This window comes from Staurois parvus, unplaced genomic scaffold (genome assembly GCF_062004578.1).
Source record: "Staurois parvus isolate SC_StPar_1 unplaced genomic scaffold, SC_StPar_1.0 ptg000505l, whole genome shotgun sequence".
NCBI classification, from domain to species: Eukaryota; Metazoa; Chordata; class Amphibia; order Anura; family Ranidae; genus Staurois; species Staurois parvus.
Window position 1 is genome coordinate 1,935,090 of NW_028318301.1, and position 23,531 is coordinate 1,958,620.

Here is a 23,531-nt window from a genome sequence, read left to right on the forward strand (position 1 = left end):
ATAGCGGTAGTTCCAATTTTTTTATGTCGGATGATATCACAAAGGTCTAGGAAACACAAAATTTCAGTAAAAAATACACTTAAGTTAATTTTAGGGCACAAAAAGCAATAAATTATATATATTTTTTGTAATCTATAAAAGACGAGGTTGCAGCGAGTAAAAAGATATCCAAAATGTCAAACCTTAAATTTGCGTGTGCTCGTGAAACGGCAACAAACTTTAGTACCCTATATTTTCTATATTTTGAACAAATGGTGTAGCGCTGTTAATACTAATATACCATATTGCCAAATCATAATATAAATAATATTAAAGTGAAAGAATTAATAAACCTTGTGTATCCTTATTACCTTAAAGGTGAAATACATTCCAAAGCAAATATAAAATCAAAGTGACCAATTATAAAACCATAACATATATCAATTGAAATAAATTAAATAAAAAATAAAAAAAATGTCCCAAGAAGTGAATAAGTCCCAAGTGAAAAAAAAAATTATTCTAGCACAAAAAAATTATATAATCCAAAAATTTAGATTTTTTTCAGTTTTTATATTCCCACTTTTTGTTGCGTGCTCATATTTATGGTGCCAATTATATCCATCACCTTCTAGTGTGCGCTCACCTCAAAAATTCGACCCTCAAGGAGTCAAAGAGCAATCAATATCCCTGGATGATCCCTGGTTGGATGGATCTCTCTCTTTTAAGTGGACACAGGAACAGCTCCCACCGAAATCATATAAACGATCAAACACATCTTTAAGGGGTCTTCAAATGGCTCAAAAAGAAGTCAAAGATAGAACTTCCATAGTGTAGTAATTAGCTATTTATTTAAAAAATTCAAAAACAGCCAAATGGCTACTCGCATAAAAACAAGGGTCACGGACCCAGCAGGCATGCACTGTGTAAACTACAGTCAGGTGTACAAGGAGTACCAAGATGGTGATTACCATCCAAATGTAATGACATCACCACGCTCTATTCCTACTAGTTACATCACGCTAACACGTGATTTCTTCAGGGCTATAAAGCTGGTGACCACGGATACCTTTTATAGGAAGTCCGCACCTTAATCAGATCATTAGGCTGAGCACAGCAGCCATTTTCACATGTATTTTCCACATACACAAGGAGCATTAAAAACTGCATGATAACGTTCTCAAATTATTGCAATATTTGGACAGACTCTGACCCTATGGTCATACTGCATATATAACCCTTATTTTTTATATAGAGAGAGAGAGAGAGAACGAACCACATTATTACATAGATTATAGTGGCCATTTTCCCATAGATTATACACAAACAGGTGAAACTAAAAAAATTAGAATATCGTGCAAAAGTTCATTTATTTCAGTAATGCAACTTAAAAGGTGAAACTAATATATGAGACTCATTACATGCAAAGCAAGGTAGTTCAAGCTGTGATTTGTCATAATTGTGATGAATATGGCTTACAGCTCATGAAAACCCCAAATCCACAATCTCAGAAAATTAGAATATTGTGAAAAGGTGCAATATTCTAGGCTCAAAGTGTCCCACTCTAATCTGCTATTTAAGCCATAACACCTGCAAAGGGGTCCTGAGCCTTTAAATGGTCTCTCAGTCTGGCTCAGTAGGAATCACAATCATAGGAAAGACTGCTGATCTGACAGTTGTGCAGAAAACCATCATTGACACCCTCCATAAGGAGGGAAAGCCTCAAAAGTTAATTGCAAAAGAAGTTGGATGTTCCCAAAGTGCTGTATCAAAGCACATTAATAGAAAGTTATGTGGAAGGGAAAAGTGTGGAAGAAAAAGGTGCACAAGCAGCAGGGATGGCCACAGCCTGGAGAGGATTTTCAGGAAAAGGCCATTCAAAAGTGTTGGGGACTTTCACAAGGAGTGGACTGAGGCTGGAGTCAGTGCATCAAGAGCCACCACACACAGACTGATCCTGGACATGGGCTTCAAATGTCGTATTCCTCTTGTCAAGCTGCTTCTCAACAACAACCAACGTCAGAAGCGTCTTACCTGGGCTAAAGAAAAACAGACCTGGTCTGTTGCTCAGCGGTCCAAAGTCCTCTTTTCTGATGAGAGCAACTTTTGCATCTCATTTGGAAACCAAGCACCTGCCCACACTGCCAAAAGCACCAAAACCTGGTTCAATGACCATGGGATTACTGTGCTTGATTGGCCAGCAAACTCGCCTGACCTGAACCCCATAGAGAATTTGAGGCATTGCCAAGAGAAAGATGAGACATGAGACCGAACAATGCGGAAGAGCTGAAGGCTGCTATTGAAGCATCCTGGTCTTCCATAACACCTCAGCAGTGCCACAGGCTGATAGCTTCCATGCCACTCCGTAGTTGAGGCAGTAATTGCTGCAAAAGGGGCCCAAACCAAGTACTGAGTACATATGCATGCTTATACTTTTCAGAGGTCCGATACTGTTCTATGTACAATCCTTGTTTTATTGATTGCATTTTATCTAATTTTCTGAGATTGTGGATTTGGGGTTTTCATGAACTGTAAGCCATAATCATCACAATTATGACAAATCACGGCTTGAACTATCTTGCTTTGCATGTAATTAGTCTCATATATTAGTTTCACCTTTTAAGTTGCATTACTGAAATAAATGAACTTTTGCACGATATTCTAATTTTTCAAGTTTCACGTGTGTGTGTGTGTGTGTGTGTGTGTGTGTGTATATACATACATATACGTAATGTAAAGTTCAAGTACACAATTAAATAGTGGGTCAAATCCGGGTCCCTAGTGTCTATTTGAGTTTTCCCTGGTGTTTATAGAAGAGGTCAGTCTCTCGGAAGATATGAAGAATAAAAGTTTTAGAGGAAGTGGGTCCAAGGGAGCCCAGACTGGTTCGATTAAAAAGTATACGTCTCAGGGGAATGTGACCCAGAAAGATCCCTGGGGATAAATGAAAAGAGCAAGTTGGAAATTAGTTTTGAAAAAAAGTCCTAGACTATCCCTAGGAATGGACAATGGCAGTCAACATATGATAGAAAATACGGAGAGGAGAGAATCTGAAAGGGAATTACAAGTGCCGAATAAGAAAGAGATGGCAGAAATGTTTAAAAACTTGGAAAACCCAATAAAGCAAGAAATAGCAATGACACGGAATGATTTGGGGCAATTGTTATGCAGAGTGGAAGAAACTGAGGAAAAACTTAAAAATCATGAACTTAAGAAACGGACACTTGAAATCAGGAAAGATTAAAAAAAAAACCAGAGTTAGACTTACCGGTAACTCCTTTTCTTTGAGTCTTCCAGGACAGCCCCATTGAGACATAGAGCTCCTCCCTCCGGGTCAGGGAACACGCCAAACCCTACGCCATTAAAAGGCGGATCTCCAGGCCTCCATCCCAGTTTTTATTCGAGAACTAGCAGAAGACACTGAAAGACTGATATATATCTTATACATCAGTTGTGCATCTGCAGGATGGGAAATCATGGCTGTCCTGGAAGACTCATAGAAAAGGAGTTACCGGTAAGTCTAACTCTGGTTTTCTCCTTGCATCTTCCAGGACAGCCCCCTTGAGACGATCAAGAACTTACAGCTTAGGGCGGGCCCACAGCCTGGAGGACCTTGCGCCCGAAAGCCTGCGCCCTACTTGACAGGAGCTCTAGACGGTAATGCCTCATGAAGGTAGAGAATTTCGACCGGGTGGCTACCCTACAGATCTCCTCCGGCGAAGCCCTGGCCCTCTCTGCCCAAGAAGCTGCTAATGATCTAGTCGAGTGGGCCCTAACAAAGGGAGGAACACCTAAAACCTTGTACGATTCTCCAATTGCCAGTCTAATCCATCTACCTATAGTGGCCTTGAATGCTGCAAAACCCTTCTTGCCCTGAAAACAAAACAAAAAGGGAATCTGACTTTCTAAATTCCTGGGATCTGTCAAGATAAATCATAAGACTCCTTACATCTAGCAAACTTAGCTTTTCTTCCTCTTTACCTTCAGAGAAAGAACAAAAGGTCGGCAGAACTATATCCTGAGACCTGTGAAAGGAGGATACTTTAGGGAGACAATCTAGATCCGTCTTGAGCACGACCCTGTCCTCAAGAATGGTCAGGTAAGGCTCCCTAATAGAGCTTGTAATTCACTCACCCTACGGGCTGACGTGATAGCTACCAAAAAAACTATTTTTAAAGTTAAAAATCTAATTGTTGACTCTTCCAAAGGTTCAAAAGGCTTGCGGATCAAAGCCTTTAGAACTAAGGATAGATCCCAAACCGGACACCTCTTGACCTTAATTGGTCTAGACCTGGAAAGAGATCTGAAGAAGTCCACTACAAAAAGATTTTGCTCAGGTAGACCTGCAGAAAAATGCTTAGGGTTGAAGCCTGTACCTTCAAGGTGCTGATCGAGAGACCTCGAGCCACTCCTTCCTGAAAAAAATCTAAAATTGCCGGGATGTCCAGGGGCCCCTGCCGGCCTGAAAACCATGAATTAAACTTTTTCCAGACCTATGAATAAATGGCTCTGGTTACTGGCTTACGGCAGTTAACCAAAGTCTTTACCACCGTGTCCGAGAACCCTCTGGCCTTGAGCTGCTCCTCAAGAACCAAGCCGTCAATTTCAAGGTCCTGACCCGTGGATGCAGAAGAGGGCCTTGAGAGATCAGATCCTCCCTCTCCGGGAGAGGAAACGGGCGAACTGAAGTAAACCTGTTTTTTAGGGAGAACCAGGGCCTCTTAGGCCAAAAGGGTGCTATTAAGACTAGATCTGTCTTTTCCCTCATAAATTTTTGCAGGACCGCCGGCACTAGTCTGACTGGAGGAAATGCATAGGCCAAGTCGAAATCCCAGAGGGTCGACAGGGCGTCTATCCCCAAGGTCTGCTCTCGCGGATTCAGGGAAAAAAATTGACTGACTTTTCTGTTCTCCTGGGACGCAAAAAGATCTATCTCCGGAACCCCCCATCTGCAAACTATCTCCTGAAAGACCTCCTGGTTGAGAGACCAATCGTGACTGATTGGTCGTCGACTCAGGAAATCCGCCAGGGAGTTCTGTGATCCCTTCAAATGAACAGTTAAAACTGACAGCAGATTCTGCTCTGCCCAGGCCAGAATACCACCTGCAATCTTCTGAAGAGAAGGGCTCTGTGTACCTCCCTGCTTGTTTATGTAGGCCACTGTCGCTATGTTGTCCGACCAAATCTTCAGGTGATTGTTCTCTAATCTTGCCCCAAAGGCCTCCAATGCCTTCTGAACTGCAATCAGCTCCCTCTGATTTGAAGACCTCAAAGCGTCCACTTGAGACAACTCTCCCTGAGCTGTCATCTCCTCTAGATGGGCTCCCCAACCATAACTGCTGGCATCTGTTGTCACAATGAGCGTAGCTAGCTGACCCCACTCTAGACCCTTGGTCAAAGTTGCTTCCCTTCGCCACCACCAAAGAGACCTCTTGACTTTGGACAGGAGCTGGACTGCCTGCTCCAATGTAGAGCTGTCCCCGTCCCATACTCTCAACAGGAAAGCTTGAAATGGTCTTTGGTGGAGCCTTGCCCATGGAACTGCGGGAAAACAAGATGTCATCAGATCTACCGCTCTTGAGACCTCTCTTACTGACACTGACAGGTTGCCCTGCAACCTTGCCAGTGTCTTGTCCATCTTTATGACCTTCTCCCAAGGAATAAGAATCTTCCTCTCTAGAGATGAAATTTTGTACCCCAGGTAAACTACTCTCTGGGAGGGTGTAAATGCCGACATCTCTCTGTTGATGAGCCAACCCAGACCCTGAAGGAGATTCTGAGCCACCCGCAGATCTTCGGCCAACTGTTGATAAGATCCGGCTACAATAAGATCGTCCAAATAAGGAACTATCATGATAGACCTCATTCTCTGGTGAACTAAGGCGTCTTCCAACACTTTGGTAAAAATTCATGGTGCCGACGCTAGCCCGAAGGGCAAGGCCCGACACTGCCAGTGGAAGACCTGCGAACCCATCCTTATCGCTATCCTTAGGTATCTCTGGCTTGTTTGATGAATGGGAATGGGAAAATATGCACCCCTAAATCTAGTGTAGCCATGAAACAGCCCTGAAAAAGGATATTCTTTACAGAATAGATTGATTCCATCCTGAAATGCTTGTATCGTAGGCCCTGATTCAGAGGCCACAGATTCAAAATCAACCGGAACCTGCCCGAAGGTTTTCCCACGACAAAAACGTGGGAATAACACCCTGAACCCAGTTCGCTCTGAGGAACCTGAACTAGTACCCGCTGGTCTACTAGATCCCCAATGAGACCGCATAGAGCGTGAGCCTTCACCCGGTCTTTGTGAAGGTTAGTGACTAAAAAACTGCTTGGAGGACAGGAATCGAACGCCAGCATGTAACCCCTCTGAATCAGGCTCAAAATGTAGGGGTTCGGGGAGATAGATGCCCACTGAGGGAGACAGGACCCCAACCTTCCGCCCACCAGGACGCTTAAGTCATTGTGACATGGAGGGTCCTTGAGGAGGATTGAATAAAATCCCCCCCTTTTCCCCTGTTCTTATGCCCTGTCCAATGCTTCTTGGGCTGACTTTCTCTACTTTGTAGCATCTGGGATTTATGGTGAAAAATTTTCCTAGGAAAAACCTTTTTACCTTCCGGAAAAGCTTTCTTTTTATTGGCCGTACGCTCGAGAGCCTCCTCCAAACCAGGGCCAAAAAGATTATCCCCTAAAAACAGCAAGGCGCAAAGGCGTAACTTAGACGCTGAGTCTCCTGCCCAGGTTTTCAACCATAAGGCCCGCCTGGCTGAATTAACTAAGGCTGAAGATCTTGCAGCCAATTTGACCGATTCCACCGAGTCATCTGCCAAAAACCCAGCCGCTTTAAAAAGTAAAGGCAGAGATTTTAAAAATCTGCTGCCTTGAAGTTCCCGCCGCCAAATTGTTTTGTAACGGGGTAAGCCAGCACTCTAAATTTCTGGCCACACAGGTAGCGGAAAGGGCTGGTTTAAGGCTAACAGAAGAAGACTCCCAAGCTCTCCGTAGCAAAACCTCCCCTCTTTTGTCCATGGGGTCCTTTAAGGCCCCCATGTCCTCAAAGGCCAGATCCATTCTCTTGGAAATCCTAGATAAGGGGGCGTCCAATCTTGGAACCTTGTTCCAAGGCTGCGACGGACCCTCATCAAATGGAAACCTTCTTTTCAAAGCCCCAGAAAAGAAGGGTTTCTTTTCTGGATTTTCTTATTCCTGCTTGATGGTATCAATTAAAGAACTATGCACTGGGAAAACCCTGGTCTTTTTAGCATGAAGCCCCTGGTACATGAGGTCATGCTTAGACAAGGCCACTTCCTCCTCCTCAATCTCCAAAGTTTCATAAATAGCCTTTAAGAGGTCCTCCACATCCTCTAAGGCCAACGTATATCTAGAGCTTGTAGAAGCAGGGCTCTCCTTGTTCTCGGAACTGGAACCCCCCTGAGAAGAGGCGAAGGACCGAGGGTCCTCCTTCCCCTCCTCTGGGGCTTCCTGCCTAGCTGCCCCTACAGCCATGGCCAACTGCACCCCAATCCCTATTGGAGTCTGCATCCTATCAAACAGTGACTTAAAGGACTGAAATGTCGCCATCATGTCCTCCTTAATGGAGGATAACACCTTGTGGCATGCCATGAAGGACTCATCCTTAACTAAACTATCAATGCAGCTGCGGCACAGGGGTTTCTCATACGCAGACCCCAACTTTGCCGCGCACACTGCACATTTTCTCTTTGGGGCCTGTACTGGGGTCCTGTCCTGGGTCTTAACCTAAAAACAAGATAACAATATGGACCCTCAGCTCCCAAAAAACCCTGCTATACACAGTGTCAGGGGGAACCTGCAGCGTGCCCCACCATCACCTGCCCACAGGGACTGGGGGAACCATCAACCAACCTCCCAGGAGTCAGCTAAAGGGAACCCTCCCCAAGCCTACCTGAGAGGAGCCAGTGCTGGAACCAGGATCTGCCTGTGATGGGCCAGCTTCCATTCTGTTCCGTTTGGCGTGGTCACAGTTCCGCTGTTCTTCACGCTCCTCCGACTGCCGAAGTGGAAGCCTGCTCCTTTTCTTCTGCCTGTGGAGACTGGAACCAGCGTCTCCAGTGCCCGACGATGGCATCACTGCGCCGACTTCTGGTTCCTGGAGCGCAGGGCCCCACCACCGGAAGTAACCTAACTTCCGGTCCGTGGAGCGCAGGGCCCTGCTGAAACACAGGGCCTCGTCCGCCGGAAGTTGTGTCAGACTTCTGGCCTGTGGAACGCAGGGCCCCGCCCTTTCCGGAAGTCCCTCCCGTTCCCTTCCGCCCAGCGCTCTGCACGCATGTACCGAATGCCTGGAGGAGAGAAACATGCAGGCTCAGAGGGAGCGGATGCCCCAACTCACCGCCGGACACTCCCACTCCTCTGCAGTGACGCCGCCATCGCTGGTCCCCTGGGTATGAAGGCTTCCAAGCGCCACCAGCCCCACTCACCGTGGAGAGGAGGTAAGTGATCTTCTGGGCCCACACTCTTCCAGGACTGTCCCCAAAGAGAGCAAGGACCCCCTAAGGTTCCTAAACATGTTCCTTCCGGATCAGAAAACACTAATAACTGGGATGGAGGCCTGGAGATCTGCCTTTTAAAGGCGTAGGGGATGGCGTCCCCAAAGGGAGGAGCTCTACGTCTCAAGGGGGCTGTCCTGGAAGACGTAAGGAGAAAATTGCTTTATAAGATAAGAGGTTCAAGAAAATAGGGATAGGAGGTGTAATCTTAGGATACGAGGAGTCCCAGAGAGTTCACAGGGGGGAGGAGTTGAAAGGGTTAATGAGTAAAATTTTAAACTCCATAATGGACAGACCTATTTCAGAGATGTTTAAACTGGATGATGCATTTAGAATAGGAAAATTTCAACAAGGAAACTGTAGAGAAAGACCGAAAGATATAATTCAGTTCCATAGGCTTAGGGATAAAGAAGAGATTTGGAAGAAGATCAAGGGAAGAACAAGTATGAAGAAATAAACATTCAAATTTTTGCGGACTTAGCACCAGAGACATTATGGAGAAAGATCTTTGAAACCCCTGGTAGATCAGATGAGAAAACAAAATGTGCATTATAGATGGAGAGCCCAGGCGAGCCTAATCGGATGGAAAAATGGACTCAAGTCCTCAGGAAATCTCAGAATAGCCGTAAGAGACTTCTGTGATCGACTTGATTTGCAGAGAATAAAGATACCAGGGTGGGAAGAAGAAGAAAGAGATACAGGGGTTATGGGAAAAGAGGAATGGCAGCTTGCAAGAGGGGGAAAGTAGGGAAGGGAATGGAGGAGAGGAGTGTTTTTTGTTTTTGTTTTTTTGTTCTCTCCTCTCTTCTTTCCCTCTCTATGATTTCTCTGTTCAAACTCCAATAATTTCCCACAGACACTTAAAAATGAAAACGAACTAGATAGATAAGGGGACAGTGGGTGGTAGGGAAAAGGAGAGCCGTATATGGGTGGAGTTCAACCCCAAGGTTTTAAATCAAAGGTGGGTTTAGGCCCACAAATGATTAGTAGGCAAACTTTAAGCCTAAAAAGGGGGAAGGTGGGGGTTGGGGGGGAGATGGGTTGGAGCGGGGTACTAGGGCTAACACTCTGCGGGTTGGGAGGAGCTATGAGAGTAGGGAGAGAAGAGAGGAGGAGCTGGAGAAGTATGGAGAAAGTACAGTTTGTAACTTAAAATGTAAATGGCTTGTATTGTCCTGGGAAGAGATTTAGGTTGTTTAGAGAGTTGCAACATAGAACATCTTCAGTGGTTTTTTTTACAGGAGACACATCTAGAGAGAGAGTCAAATGTTAGGCTGAATACTAGACATTACCCAGTGTGGTACTATGCAGATTCTCCAATTAAAAGAGCAAAGGGGGTAGCTATAGGGTTTGCAAAGAATATAAGGTTTGAGCTGGAGAATAGAATGACGGATCCTGAGGGGAGATTTTTGATTCTAAAGGGCAAATTGCAAGAAATTGAGTGCACAATAGATATTTATTGTCCAAATAAGAAGTCGGAGATATTTTTGAAGGGAGTATTGAAAAAACTGATGGATTTTCATTAAAGAAGTTGATACATGAGTACCAACTGGTGGATATATGGAGAATTAGGCACATGAAAGACAGAGACTATACCTTCTTCTCACATGCACACGAGACATATTCTAGATTGGATTATATATTGATGGAACATCGATTTTATAGAGTTTGTGGTAGAAGTAAAAATTGAAATAATATCTTTATCAGATCATGCCCCGTCACAATGAAATCAGGATGGGGAAGAGAGATGAAGGGAGGATTAGTCTGGAAGTTGAATGAGGCACTTCTCCTAGATCATGAGATTGATCAGAAGATTGTGGAGGAGATCAAACTATCTTTTGAGGAGACTGATACAGGAGACGTGTCAGTGGTTAAAGTGTGTGAGGCCCATAAGGCTTACATCAGAGGATTTCTTATTGCAATTGGGGAAAAAAGGGGGGAAAATGAGTGGGCTTCTAAAGGAAATATTTGATCTTGAACAGGTGCATAAAAGTAAAATATCTAAAGAGAATGCAGAAGGTAATAAAGAAAGAAGAGCTAGAGACCTTGATGGAAGAAGAAAAAGGAGAGTCTTCAATAAAGTAATAAGCGAAAGGTACAGATGGGGAGATAAGCCAGGAAAGTACTTAATGAGAGCCTTAAGGAAAAAGAAAAATAGGAATTACATAGAAAAAATAAGAAACCCCAAGGGTGAATTAGTCCAACTAAAGATATTGCTAGAGTATTTAAGGAATATTATAGTAAGCTGTATAATATCTCCCAAGATTCTATAAATAACGCTGGAATTGTAAATAGTGAAAAAAGGACATACTTAAAAAATGCAGGTTTACTGAAACTGAGTGAAGCACAATTGGACTCCCTAGACTCAGTACTTTTTAATGCTATTTTTATTTCTTCTTGTGTGATTTCTATGGCAGGGAAAAGTGCACGGCCAGACGGGTATACTGTGAGATACTATAAAAAATATAAAGAATTGTTAATACCTAAACTGAAGTTATATATGAACACCCTAGGGGGTGGGATGGAAATGAGGTGAGAATCCCTACAGACTAATGTGGTTCTAATTCATAAGGAAGATAAGGATGCCACCCAGTGTTCAAGCTATAGACCAATCTCATTGCTGAATATAGACACTAAATTGTACGCAAAGGTATTATCAAACCGGTTGAAAGATTTAATGCCCGATTGGATACATGGGGATCAGGTGGGGTTCGTCCCAGGGAGAGAAGGCAGAGACAATGGGTTGAGATCTTTGTTGCTCATTCAGAAAAGTAGAAAAGAGAAAACCCCAGTGGTGTTGTCAATTGATGCCGAAAAAGCATTTGATAGAGTGAACTGGGGATTTATGATGGACATCTTGGAAGCTCTAGGGCTGGGAGTTAGAATGAGAGAGTGGATTGGAAAATTGTATAGGGGGCCTTCAGCAGCTATTATGGTTAATGGAGAAAGGTCAGGGTTTTTCAGGATCTCAGATGGAACAAGACAGGGATGTCCATTGTCCCCATTGTTGTATGTTTTGTCTTTGGAGCCTCTGCTGTCTACAATAAGGAAGAACATAGATATAAAGGGAATACAGATAGGAGATAGAGAACATAAAGTGGCGGCCTATGCGGATGATTGATGTTCTATGTGGGAAACCCCAGGATAACACTCCCAAATTTAATGAAGATATTGAAGGAATATGGGGAGTTATCAAATTTAAAAATTAACCCAACAAAAACTGAGATTTTAAATATAAATCTTACAGTGAAAAAGAAAAGATACAAGAGGAATTTCCCTTCGTATGGAGAGAAAAATAATTAAAGTATCTAGGGGTAAAACTTTCATATAAGAATTTGGACAAATTAAACTATATTTCACTATAAAATGAGATTAAAGAGGAATTAAGGAGATTAGGGGGAGGAAACCCGTCTTGGATAGGACGCATAAATCTGATAAAAATGGCAATTGTGCCCAAAGTCCTATATAAATTTAAAATGGTCCCAATCAAACTTCCAGAGGTATATTTTAAAGAACTTAAAAAAATATTAGGATATATATGGAGGAATAAAAAACCTAGAATATGTTATGAAACTAGTAGAAATAGAGGGCTGGATTGGGAGTGCCAGATTTTAAGAGATATTATAAATCTGTAATAATGGCGAGAATCTTTGATTGGACGCACAACCCAGGGAAAAGTTGGGTCAAAATCGAAAATGCACTGAGTGGAACGAATTTGAGTAGGATTATATGGGTGCCTACACAATATAGGGGATTAGATGCTAGCACAAGTTTGTACACTTTAAATGTTTTAAGAGTTTGGGATGTATTGCACAGACAGGAGTGGGTATTTAATTCACTGTTAATGCCACTAAGGAACACAGTTTTTCTCTCCAGGTAGGGAGGGTATTACAGGAAAATGGATTATAAAGGAGGATGCGCAATTGAGAGATATAATGGTGGGGGAGGAATTGGGATCACTTAAGGAGTTGGAAAAGAAAAAAGGAGAAGTTTTCACTAGGGTAGATGAGTGGCGATATCCCCATTTGAAACACTTTGTCGGGAAACTCCCAAAACCTTTGAGAACTAGAAATGATTGGAACCCATTTGAGAGGTTGTTAGAATCACGGGGAGATGGGAAACACGGAATTGCTAAAATATATAAGATTTTCACTCATTTAGGCACTAGCACAAAACCGATTGTATATAGGGAAATGGGAAAGAGATTTGGGGGTGGTAAATAAATTACAAGTGTTTAATAAGATGGCACATTACACCGAAAGTTGAACATAAAATGAATAGGGAGAATTTACCATTGTGTTGGAGGGGTTGTGGAGAGATAGGCACATTGTATCATATATGGTGGGAGTGCCCAAAAATACAAGTATTTTGGAAGAAAATTGTTCACTTAGTGGGGAGGATTGCTGAAATCAACGTTAGATTAGACCCAGAGATCTGTCTTTTCCATAACACAGCGTTATCAGTGAAATTATATAAGGATTCGGGTATATGGTATTTTTTAAGTGCAGCGAAGGGTCTGATACCCAGGTTTTGGTGAAAAAAGGAAGTGCCGACGGAAGAGGATTGGGTAGCTAGAGTGAATCAGATTTGTGAGATGGAGAAACTTTATTATATGCATGTAGACAAGATGGGGACATATTATGTAAAATGGAAAAAATGGGAAGAGTTTAATGTGAAGGTGAAATATATGAAGATATAATATCTAATAAGATGAATACTCTGATTGCTTTTTATAGGGACGATGTGGGAAAACGCAGAGTGGGTGGATGGGAGGGGGGAGGGAGAGGAGGGTAGATGGGAGGGGGGGGAATAGAGATATTTAGGGAGATAATGTATTGTAGTAAAGTGATATTGTTTCTCTGTTTTTATTGGAGAAAATGATTGTAAAATGAATTTTGTTGAAAATCAATAAATATTTATTTAAAAAAGAAAAATTAATTTTCTTTTCTTTACAGTTTGTTTTACATACTGTGACCAGAGTAGTGCTAACACACTACTATTCTGGGAGAGGTGATCCAAGTTTTTGGGGGTTTTTTTTATATACACTGATTGCTTATAACGTTGATCACTGTTTTATAAACAATCATTTGTATGAATGGCATTTATTAATGTGCTATTATGTACAATTGTGATAACTGTGAATGGGGATTAATTACTAAAGGCAAATAGGCTGTGCACTACAAGAGCACTCTAAATGCACTTGGAAATGCAGTGCAAGTGCACTGAAAGTGCAGTTGATCTAGATCTGAGGGGAACATGCAAGGAAAATAAAAGAAAACCGCATGTTTGCTTCCACATGATTGGATAAAAGAAATCGGCAAAGGTTCCCCTAATTTCTGAGCTTCCCCTCGGATATAAAACAACTGCAATTGCATTGCACTAGAAGTGCACAGTGTATTTTCCTTTAGTAAATCAACCCCAATGAATGATATGAATGAAAGCCATTTATTGACAGGTGATCACTGAGATTGAGCACATGGTACGGGGGCTGGCCTGGTACAGCGAACACAGTGGGTTACAGATTGAGCCACTGTGCAGTCTCTAGAGAGCCCAGGAGGACATCATATGACATCCACCCAAGATTAGAAAGCTACTTGGCTGTCATTTGACTACAGGCTGTGTGGGAGGTAGTTTAAAATTTAAAAGGAATTTTGACTTGCCTGTAAACTCCATATCTTGGAGTACCTTCCAGTACACAGGCTACCTTTCCCTTTTGTTCTTGTGATACTCTGCATTACTTGATTAAAAAAAACTGAGGTCTTATAAATAGGGGTAGGGTTGTAAGGATGTTCAAAAACCTTGCCAGTGTCCAGTCATCTGAAGGTAGCAGCCTATAACCTATGAATATGCAGCCTGTGTCCTGTACTGTACTCCAACACATGCAATTTACAGGAAAGTCTGTTTTCTGTTGTTTCCCTTCATGAAATGGTTGTCTTTGCTTATGTTTTGAAATGTTCAATTCTTATTGCTTTTTCTTGTGTTTTTATAAATTACAGGAATTGGGAAGAATATCATCTGTGAAAAAACTGCTACATGTTTAGATGCTTTCCTTATGGTTAAAGCTGCCTGCTATTACCCGAAACTTATGAGCCTTGTTGGTAATTCTTTGAGATTCCTTCCAGCATTTGTTCAAATGCGACAGCTCATTCAGGAACAAGAATATTTGGGAGAAGTTCAGATATGTGATGTGCGTGTATACTGGGGAAGTTTATTGAGCAATCACTATAGCTGGATCTGCGATGAGCTGATGGGAGGAGGTGGTCTGCATACTATAGGAACTTATGTAGTGGATCTCCTCAGTTATCTTACTGGGAAGAAAGCAGAAAAAGTGCATGGATTTTTAAAAACCTTTGTCAAGCAAAATACATCAATCACTGGAATACGCCATGTCACTAGTGATGATTTCTGCTACTTTCAAATGCAAATGGTTGGTGGAGCTTGTAGCACAGTTACCCTTAATTTTAACATGCCTGGCACTTTTTTGCATGAAGTACTTATTGTGGGGTCTGCAGGAAGACTGATTGTACGTGGGACTGATCTGTTCGGCCAAAAAAACACTTCTTCTGAAGAAGAGCTTTTGTTTACAGATCCTTTGCTCTTGGAAGCGTCAGGCCTTTGTGGGTTTGAGAAAGTTCCTCTACCATATTTGAAAGGAATGTCATACATGATTAAAGCATTAAGACTCTCTTTTCAGAATCAAGAAGATCATAGAACATGGAACCATAAGCCCTTAGTGGCAGCGGCAACATTTGAGGATGGATTGTATATGCAAACCGTTGTGGATGCTGTTAAAAGATCTAACCGATCAGGAGAATGGGAAACTGTTAAACTAATGACTGAAGAACCTGGTACCAACCAAAACCTATGTGATCCATTTCAGAGGAACAGTCTTTGAAACCAATATAAATATATTTCATGTGATACCTGACACTATTTTAACATAGTCTTTAAAAGGAATATTAGAGATGTTAAAAGTTAATGTTTACTATATAACCAATTTGCCTTTTGTACAGGGTGGATTTAGTTATGAAAATAGCAGTTTTCAGGGTTTTTTTTCTACAAAAATATATACCTTTTTAAAGCTGTAGCTTGCGGTGCCAAAACCACATTTATCTTTTACCTGAAAATGACTGTACTTACTCAGAAAGCACAATCAGTTAACTAGTATTTTTTGTATTAAATGTGAAACTGTAGCCCTAACATTTATATAAAATATATTCTTTGAATTCCAAGTAGGTTAAATGTAACAATTTATTTTCTCTTCTAGGTAAAAAAAAAAAGGAAACAAAAACTCAATGTAATATAACTGGTTTAACGGCTAAACAAGGAAGGCACCAGTTTGCTGGAAGCAGCAAGAGCAATTGGACTGTGTATTTTTCCATCTAATTATAGTCCGATCATGCTGACAAAAGCCTCCTTCTAAATGAAGAATTACTGCCATACAGATTAATTTGCCAGTCCAAGGAGCTGCCAGCTAGCTTGAGGTGTTGGAAGACTCCATAGGCAGTTATGCATTATAGAAGGTTATTTCCAATATGTGAGGCAAAGTTTGGTAACTGCCTATGAAGGAAACCACTGACCCAGTAAGGAAAGTTCCAAATAATAAGTGTCCAGTATTAAAGCAAAGTAATACTTAGCCATCCAATAAAGTTTCAAGATGTTCAGGCTGTGCTGTATAGGGGTAGTGCTTCCTGGATATTTCAGAAAGGCCCATGATCTCCTCTTGGATGGAGGAGATAGGGATCCTAACATATTCCACCATGGGAAGGAGGCTGGAAACCTGACCAGTTTCCCTGGCTGATTCAGAGGTGAATATCAAGCTATGCCCATGAAGGTGTATAGGTTGATATTTGCCTCTGAAGCAGCACAATATGCTGTTAAAACTCAAATATATATGTTCATAAATCAACATAAACTAACAATAAAAGCAGCGTGTTATAAAAATATTATAATTTGTCCTCCACACCTAAAATCACAAAATTAATACAATAGAGAAGTAAATTGAAGTCCAGAGGGAGAGTACTAAAAATTCTTCATGTGCGTTCTACTAGCAATAGACCACCATGCTTCACTCAGACTTATCGTAAACAAAAACCTAGAGGGTCATAAACCTCTCAACATAGAGCAGTCCTAACATGCATGCATCAGATACTACCGGTCCTCAGCAACAATCATCTTCATCAAGCAAATATCTGAATTGATGAAATTATATGGCACATGAATCTGGTATTCTCCACCCCACCTCAGCAATCACCCTCTCCAATTATCACACCCATGGAAAAAGGAAAAAGAGAGCTGAACTAGTATAAAAACAACAGAAACCTTTGTGAAGATTAGTTGAACCACTCACATGCAATAGCAATATATACATAAAGTGCAGAGCTTAATAAAGTGACAAATAATTAGTGGAAAAAAAAAACTGAAAAATGTCATAAAAAATAGTCCATCCAAAAATAAAGCAAAAAGTCCCCAGAGGCTGTGATGAAACAAAGAAAATCCAAGGCCAGATGATGTGTCACCAACCACTGGTATGAAAGGCTTGCCAGAAAGGCATGACTCCCTGTTAAGAGTGGTCGATCGTGCTTTGTTATAAACAACCCAGAAAGCCGGACAATCTAATCCTCCTCTAGATCACCAAGAGAACAAAGACTTTCCAAACAGTGGAGCTTAATTAGGGTAGCTATACCACTCAGAATAAAGTTCAGACTCGTGGTAGGAAACGTAAAAAAAGAGTGCTCCACATAGTATAAAACCATTAGGACAACATATTTAAAGCATGGTTGCACTCACATGAAAGCAAACATGATTAGGCATTGATAGGCAAAATAGCAGTAACAGCGCTGTACAAAAAATGCCCATCTTGGGCTATATGGAAAGTACTTCTGGGTACTTGGTGATGTCATGTTATTCAGCTCTGTTCACATGTTTTGTCAAAACTGAGATCATCTGGGTCTTTGCTCTACGTGCTTTTCATGTAGGTAGTTTACCCACAGGTGCAGTTTCATACACTTTTCTAGTGTTGGGCACAATATTTACGTGCTTGTAACTGACCAAATATTTAAAAGATATGGGTGATACCCCTGGAATATGTGCCTTCAAAGTCAGCAATCACAGCTCTAATGTTTTTCTCCTAACATTAAAGTGTTATTAAACCCAGGACCCTGCATTCACTATATTTGGTCTCCCACAGTACATGGAAGTGCAATTAGTTTAGTAAATATAAACTGCTAAATACCTTTTCTCATTAGAAGTTAGAGCAATCTTGTGGCCTCTATCAGTGTTCAGCCAAGTACTAGCTAAAGCTTGTGGGAGGAGTTTCTTTTGTGCTGTAGGAGGATGCAAAACCCCTGACCTCTGTCTGACCAGTGCTATTTGGCCCTGTGCTGTCACATGCACTCTCCCAAGAAAAAAGAAAACCTCTCTAGCAATACACACCAAACTAAGCATGTACAAATTGCCTACACTTCAGTCTGTCTTATCAGGAGATAAGAGGTGGTCGCTTAAACAAGGGGAGGAACAGAGAAGACAGAATCAAACGGTCTTTTTACACAATGGAGAGGGTTAACCCCTTAGGTTCCACAGTGAGTATAACAAGCATGCTTTACTGTATATACAGGCTGATTTTACTGTTGTGGGTTTAGTAACACTTTAATTAAAACTACAGATTTTTTTTTTCTTTCTAACAGCGGCTTTGCATTGTAGGAATAATTGTTTTGAGCAGTGTATATATATCGCATGACGTGATTACCTGGACCCTACAGAGGTTGCACAGGCAGTCCAACTCCTCCAGGATGGTACATCAGTACAAGCCATTGGCAGAAGGTTTGCTGTGTCTCCCAGCACAGTCTCAAGAACATGGAGGAGATTCCAGGAGACAGACAGTTATTCTAGGAGAGCTGGACAAGGCTGTAGCAGGTCCTTAACCCATCAGCATGACCGGTATCTGCTCCTTTGTACAAGGAGGAACAGGATGAGCACTGCCAGAGCTCTACAAAATGACCTCCAGCAGGCCACTGGTGTGAATGTCTCTGACCAAACAATCAGAAACAGACTTCATGACGCTGGCCTGAGGGCCTGACATCCTCTAGTGGGTCCTGTGCTCACTGCTCGGCATCATAGAGCTCGATTGGCATTTGCCATTGAACCCCAGAATTGGCAGGTCTGCCACTGGCATCCTGTGCTTTTCACAGATGAGAGCAGGTTCACCCGGAGCACATGTGACAGACATGAAAGAGTCTGGAGAAGCCATGGAGAAGGTTATGCTGCCTGTAACATCATTCAGCATGACCTTTTTGGTGGTGGGTCAGTGATGGTCTGGGGAGGTATATCCATGGAGGGAACGTACAGACCTCTACAGGCTAGACAATGGCACTCTGACTGCCATTAGGTATCAGGATGAAATCCTTTCCACCCATTGTCAGACCCTACGCTGGGGCAGAGGGTCCTGGGCTCTTCCTGGTGCACGAAAATGCCCGGCCTTGTGGCGAAAGTATGCAGGCAGTTCCTGGAGGATGAAGGAATTGATACCATTGAATGGTTCCCACACTCTCCTGACCTAAATCTAATAGAACACCTCTAGGATACCTTGTTTCGGTCCATCCGTCGCCACCAGGTTCCACCTCAGACTGGCTAGGAGCTCAGTGATGCCCTCGTCCAGATCTGGGAGGAAATACCCCAGGACAACATCTATCGTCTCATTAGGAGCATGAACCAACGTCAGGCATGCATGCAAGCACATGGGGGCCATACAAACTACTGAGTACCATTTTGAGTTGCAATGAAGTTTCAGCAAAATGGACTAGCCTGCTGCATCATTTTATCACTTTCATTTTCAGGGTGTCTTTGAATTCAGTCCTCTGTAGGTTGATAATCTTTATTTCCGTCAAAGGATGGGACATCCTTACATATTTTTCCCCATTGAGATCTGATGTATTTTCAACGTGTTCCTTTAATTTTTTTGAGCAGTGTATATACAAGGCATCCACCTCTACTACATCACATTATTATTATTATTATACAGTATTTATAAAGCGCCAATGGTTCGCTCAGCACTGTACATTACAAAGGGGGACAGAACATGTGACAGAACAATACCAATACAATGCAAAACATGAGGGGATCGAGAGCCCTGCTCTCTCTCGAGCTTACAATCTATGAGGGAGGGGATAGTAGTACAAGAGGAGATAGCTGTGGGGGATGGAGTGGTAGGAAGAGTAGAGGAGGTTGTTAGGTTAGCAGGGGGTGGGGTAGGCTTCGCTGAAGAGATGGGTTTTCAGGGTGCGCCTAAAGGAGAGGAGAGTAGGTGATAATCTGATGGGTTGGGGCAGGGAGTTCCAGAGGATGGGTGACACCCTGGAGGCTGGCATGGGAGGAGGAGACCAGGGAACTAGAGAGAAGGAGGTCTTGTGAGGAGCGGAGTGTGCGTGCTGGGCGGTACTTGGATATTAAGTCAGTGATGTAGTACGGGGCAGTATGGTGGACAGCTTTGTATGTCAGTGTTAGCATTGCATACAGTGGAGGAGGTTAGCCCAGATCAAGTGAAAACAAGGTAACCAGATCCTCTGGATGTTATGGACGCATATACCAAACACTTCCTTGTACAAAATCTGTGCTATAATATTATTAGAGGAACTTCAAAGTACAGCAGGTAAAATAACTATTGAACATCTCACCATTTTTCTTATGGTCCCAAGTGTATAAAATCAAGCACATAGGCATGCAGACTGCTTCTACAAACATTTATAAAAGAATGGGTTGCTCTCGGAAGCGCAGTGAATTCAATCGTGGTACCCTAGTAGCTTGCCACCTGTACAATAAGTCCATCCGTGAAATTTCCTTGCTACTCTATATTCCACGGTCAACTGTTAGTGGTAATATAACAAAGTGGAAGCAACTGGGAACGATGGTACCTCAGTCACGAAGTGGTAGGCCACGTAAAATGACGAAAGAGCGGTGTCAGCACATGATGCTCACAGTGCGCAGAAGTCACCAACTGTCAGTAGCTAAAGACCTCCAAACTAAATGTGGCCTTCAGATTAGCACAACAGTGCATAGACAGCTTCATGAAATGGGTTTCCATGGCCAAACAGCTGCATCCAAGCCCTACATCACCCAGTGCAATGCAAAGCGTCAGATGCAGTGACGTAAAGCACGCTGCCAGTGGTCTCTAGAGCAGTGGAGAGGTGTTCTCTGGAGTAACAAATAACACTTCTCTTTCTGGCAATCTGATGGACGTGTCTGGGTTTGGCGGTTGTCAGGAGAACGGTACTTGCCTGACTGCATTGTGCCAAGTGTAAAGTTTGGTGGAGGGGGGATTATGCTGTAGGGTTGTTTTTCAGGGGTTGGGCTAAAAAACAAGGCGTCAGTATACCAGGACATTTTGGACAATTTCATGCTTCCAATTTTGTGGAAACAGTTTGCAGATGGCCCCTTCCTGTTCCAACATGACTGTGCATCAGTGCACAAAGCAAGGACCATAAAGACATGGATAAGTGGGTTTGGGGTGGAGGAACTTGACTGGCCTGCACAGAGTCCTGACCTCAACTCGATAGAACACCGTTGGGATGAATTAGAACAGCGCCTGCAAGCCAGGCCTTGTCCAACATTAGTGCCTGACCTCACAAATGTGCTTCTGGAAGAATGGTCAAACATTCCCATAGACACACTTCTAAACCTTGTGGACAGCCTTCCCAGACGAGTTGAAGCTGTTATAGCTGCAAAGGGTGGGCCAACTTAGTATTGAACCCTACGGACTAAGATTGGGATGCCATTAAAGATCATGTATAAAGGCAGGCGTCCCAATACTTTTGGCAATGTAGTGTATTTCTAAAGGTGCTATTGACATGAAATTTTCACCACATGTCGTTAACAACCCATGCAATTCATCCATACAAAGAAACCAAAACAAGTTCAGAAATTAAGTTATGTGTAATAAAATGGAATGACGCAGGGAAAAAGTTTGAGCACATGAAGAAGGGAGGTGCAAAAAGGCATGGAAATCCAAGACACCAGTTAGACTCTGTCAGTAATTAGAAAGCAATCCATCTCATTGTCAGGGCAAATTAATATCAGCTGGTTCAGTCTTAACTGATGGCCTTTAAAAAGGTGTCTCATTACCAGGGTGTCACACAAGAAACATCTCATGATGGGTAAAAGCAAGGAGCTCTCTCAAGACCTTTGCAACCTTATTGTTGCAAAACATACTGATGGCACTGGCTACAGAAGGATTCTAAATTTCTAAGTTCCAGTGAGCACTGTTGGGGCCATAATCCGGAAGTGGAAAGAACATCATTTCACCATAAACTGGTCACAACCAGGTGCTCCTCACAATATTTCTGACAGGTGTGAAAAGAATTATCAGAAGAGTTGTCCAAGAGCCAAGGACTTGTGGGGAGCTTCAGAAAGACCTGGAATTAGCAAATAAAGTTGTTTTAAAGCAAGCAAGTAATGCACTCAACCGTCATGGCCTGGGTATGCATGCTCACTACGCAAGACTCCATTGCTGAAGAAAAAACATGTTGAAGCTCGTTTAAAGTTTGCTTCACAACATTTAGACAAGCCTTTGAAATACTGGGAGAATATAGTCTGGTCATTTGAGACCCATATTGATCTCTTTGGATGCCATAATACACACCATGATTGGAGGTGGTCAAATGGCACTGCACATCACCCCAAAAACACCATACCAATGGTGAAGTTTGGAGATGGGAACATCATGGTGTGGGGCTGTTTTTCAGCATACGGTACTGACAAACTGAATTTAATTGCAGGATGAATGGAAAAATGTACCAAGGCATTCTTGATAAAAATCTGCAGCCATCTTCCAGGATGATCAAGATGAAACAGACATTTCAGCAAGACAATGATCCCAAACAAAAAGCCAAGGTAACTCAATTGGTTTCAAAGAAAGAAAATAAATCAATCATCCAAAATCATATTAACAGTTTTGCGCTAACACATAACATAGATGAAATTCACAATAATAAATAACATCAAATTAATGTCCAAATGAAAACATAAAGTCCTTGTGTTAAAAAAGTCCTAAAGCCGATAAATGATGTGCTTGAATAAATTGTGCTCCACAACTTCAACTGACAGTGCTCCACCACAAAAAGAAAGAAGTATCCCTCCACCTGAGAATAGGATGGCCGCTCCCCTCAAATAATGGACTTACAGGTGAAACTCAAAAAATTAGAATATCATGCAAAAGTTCATTTATTTCAGTAATGCAACTTAAAAGGTGAAACTAATATATGAGATAGACTCATTACATGCAAAGCAAGATAGTTCAAGCTGTGATTTGTCATAATTATGATGATTATGGCTTACAGCTCATGAAAACCCCAAATCCACATTCATGGGAAAGACTGCTGACCTGAGTTGTGCAGAAAACCATCATTGACACCTTCCATAAGGAGGGAAAGCCTCAAAAGGTAACTGCAAAGGAAGTTGGATATCAAAGCACACTAATAGAAAGTTATGTGGAAGGGAAAAGTGTGGAAGAAAAAGGTGCACAAGCAGCAGGGATGAACGCAGCCTGGAGAGGATTGTCAGGAAAAGGCCATTCAAAAGTGTTGGGAACTTTCACAAGGAGTGGACTGAGGATGGAGTCAGTGCATCAAGAGCCACCACACACAGACGGATCCTGGACATGGATTTCAAATGTCCTATTCCTCTTGTCAAGCCGCTCCTGAACAACAAACAATGTCAGAAGTCTCTTACCTGGGCTAAAGAAAACAGACCTGGTCTGTTGCTCAGTGGTCCAAAGTCCTCTTTTCTGATAAGAGCAACTTTTGCATCTCATTTGGAAACCAAGGACCCAGAGTATGGAGGAAGAATGGAGAGGCACACACTGCAAGATGCTTGAAGTCCAGTGTGAAGTTTCCACAGTCTGTGTTGATTTGGGGAGCCATGTCATCTGCTGGTGTTGGTCCACTGTGCTTCATTAAGTCCAGGATCAACGCAGCTGTCTACCAGGAGATTTTGTAGCACTTCATGCTTCCTTCCGCAGACGAGCGTTATGGG

General features: G+C 42.4%; 1 protein-coding gene across 3 annotated transcripts in view; it reads left to right on the top strand.

The window, feature by feature from the left end:
- GFOD2 (Gfo/Idh/MocA-like oxidoreductase domain containing 2) overlaps positions 1-15,739 on the top strand; it is a 72,873-nt gene extending 57,134 nt beyond the window's left edge. For all 3 annotated transcript variants that reach the window (XM_089689953.1, XM_089689955.1, XM_089689954.1), the window contains exon 3: positions 14,504-15,739. In XM_089689953.1, coding sequence (XP_089546079.1) covers positions 14,504-15,402 — 899 coding nt within the window. In that variant the 3' untranslated portion in view covers positions 15,403-15,739. The remainder of the gene's footprint in view (positions 1-14,503) is intronic.
- The last annotated feature ends 7,792 nt before the right edge of the window (positions 15,740-23,531 follow it).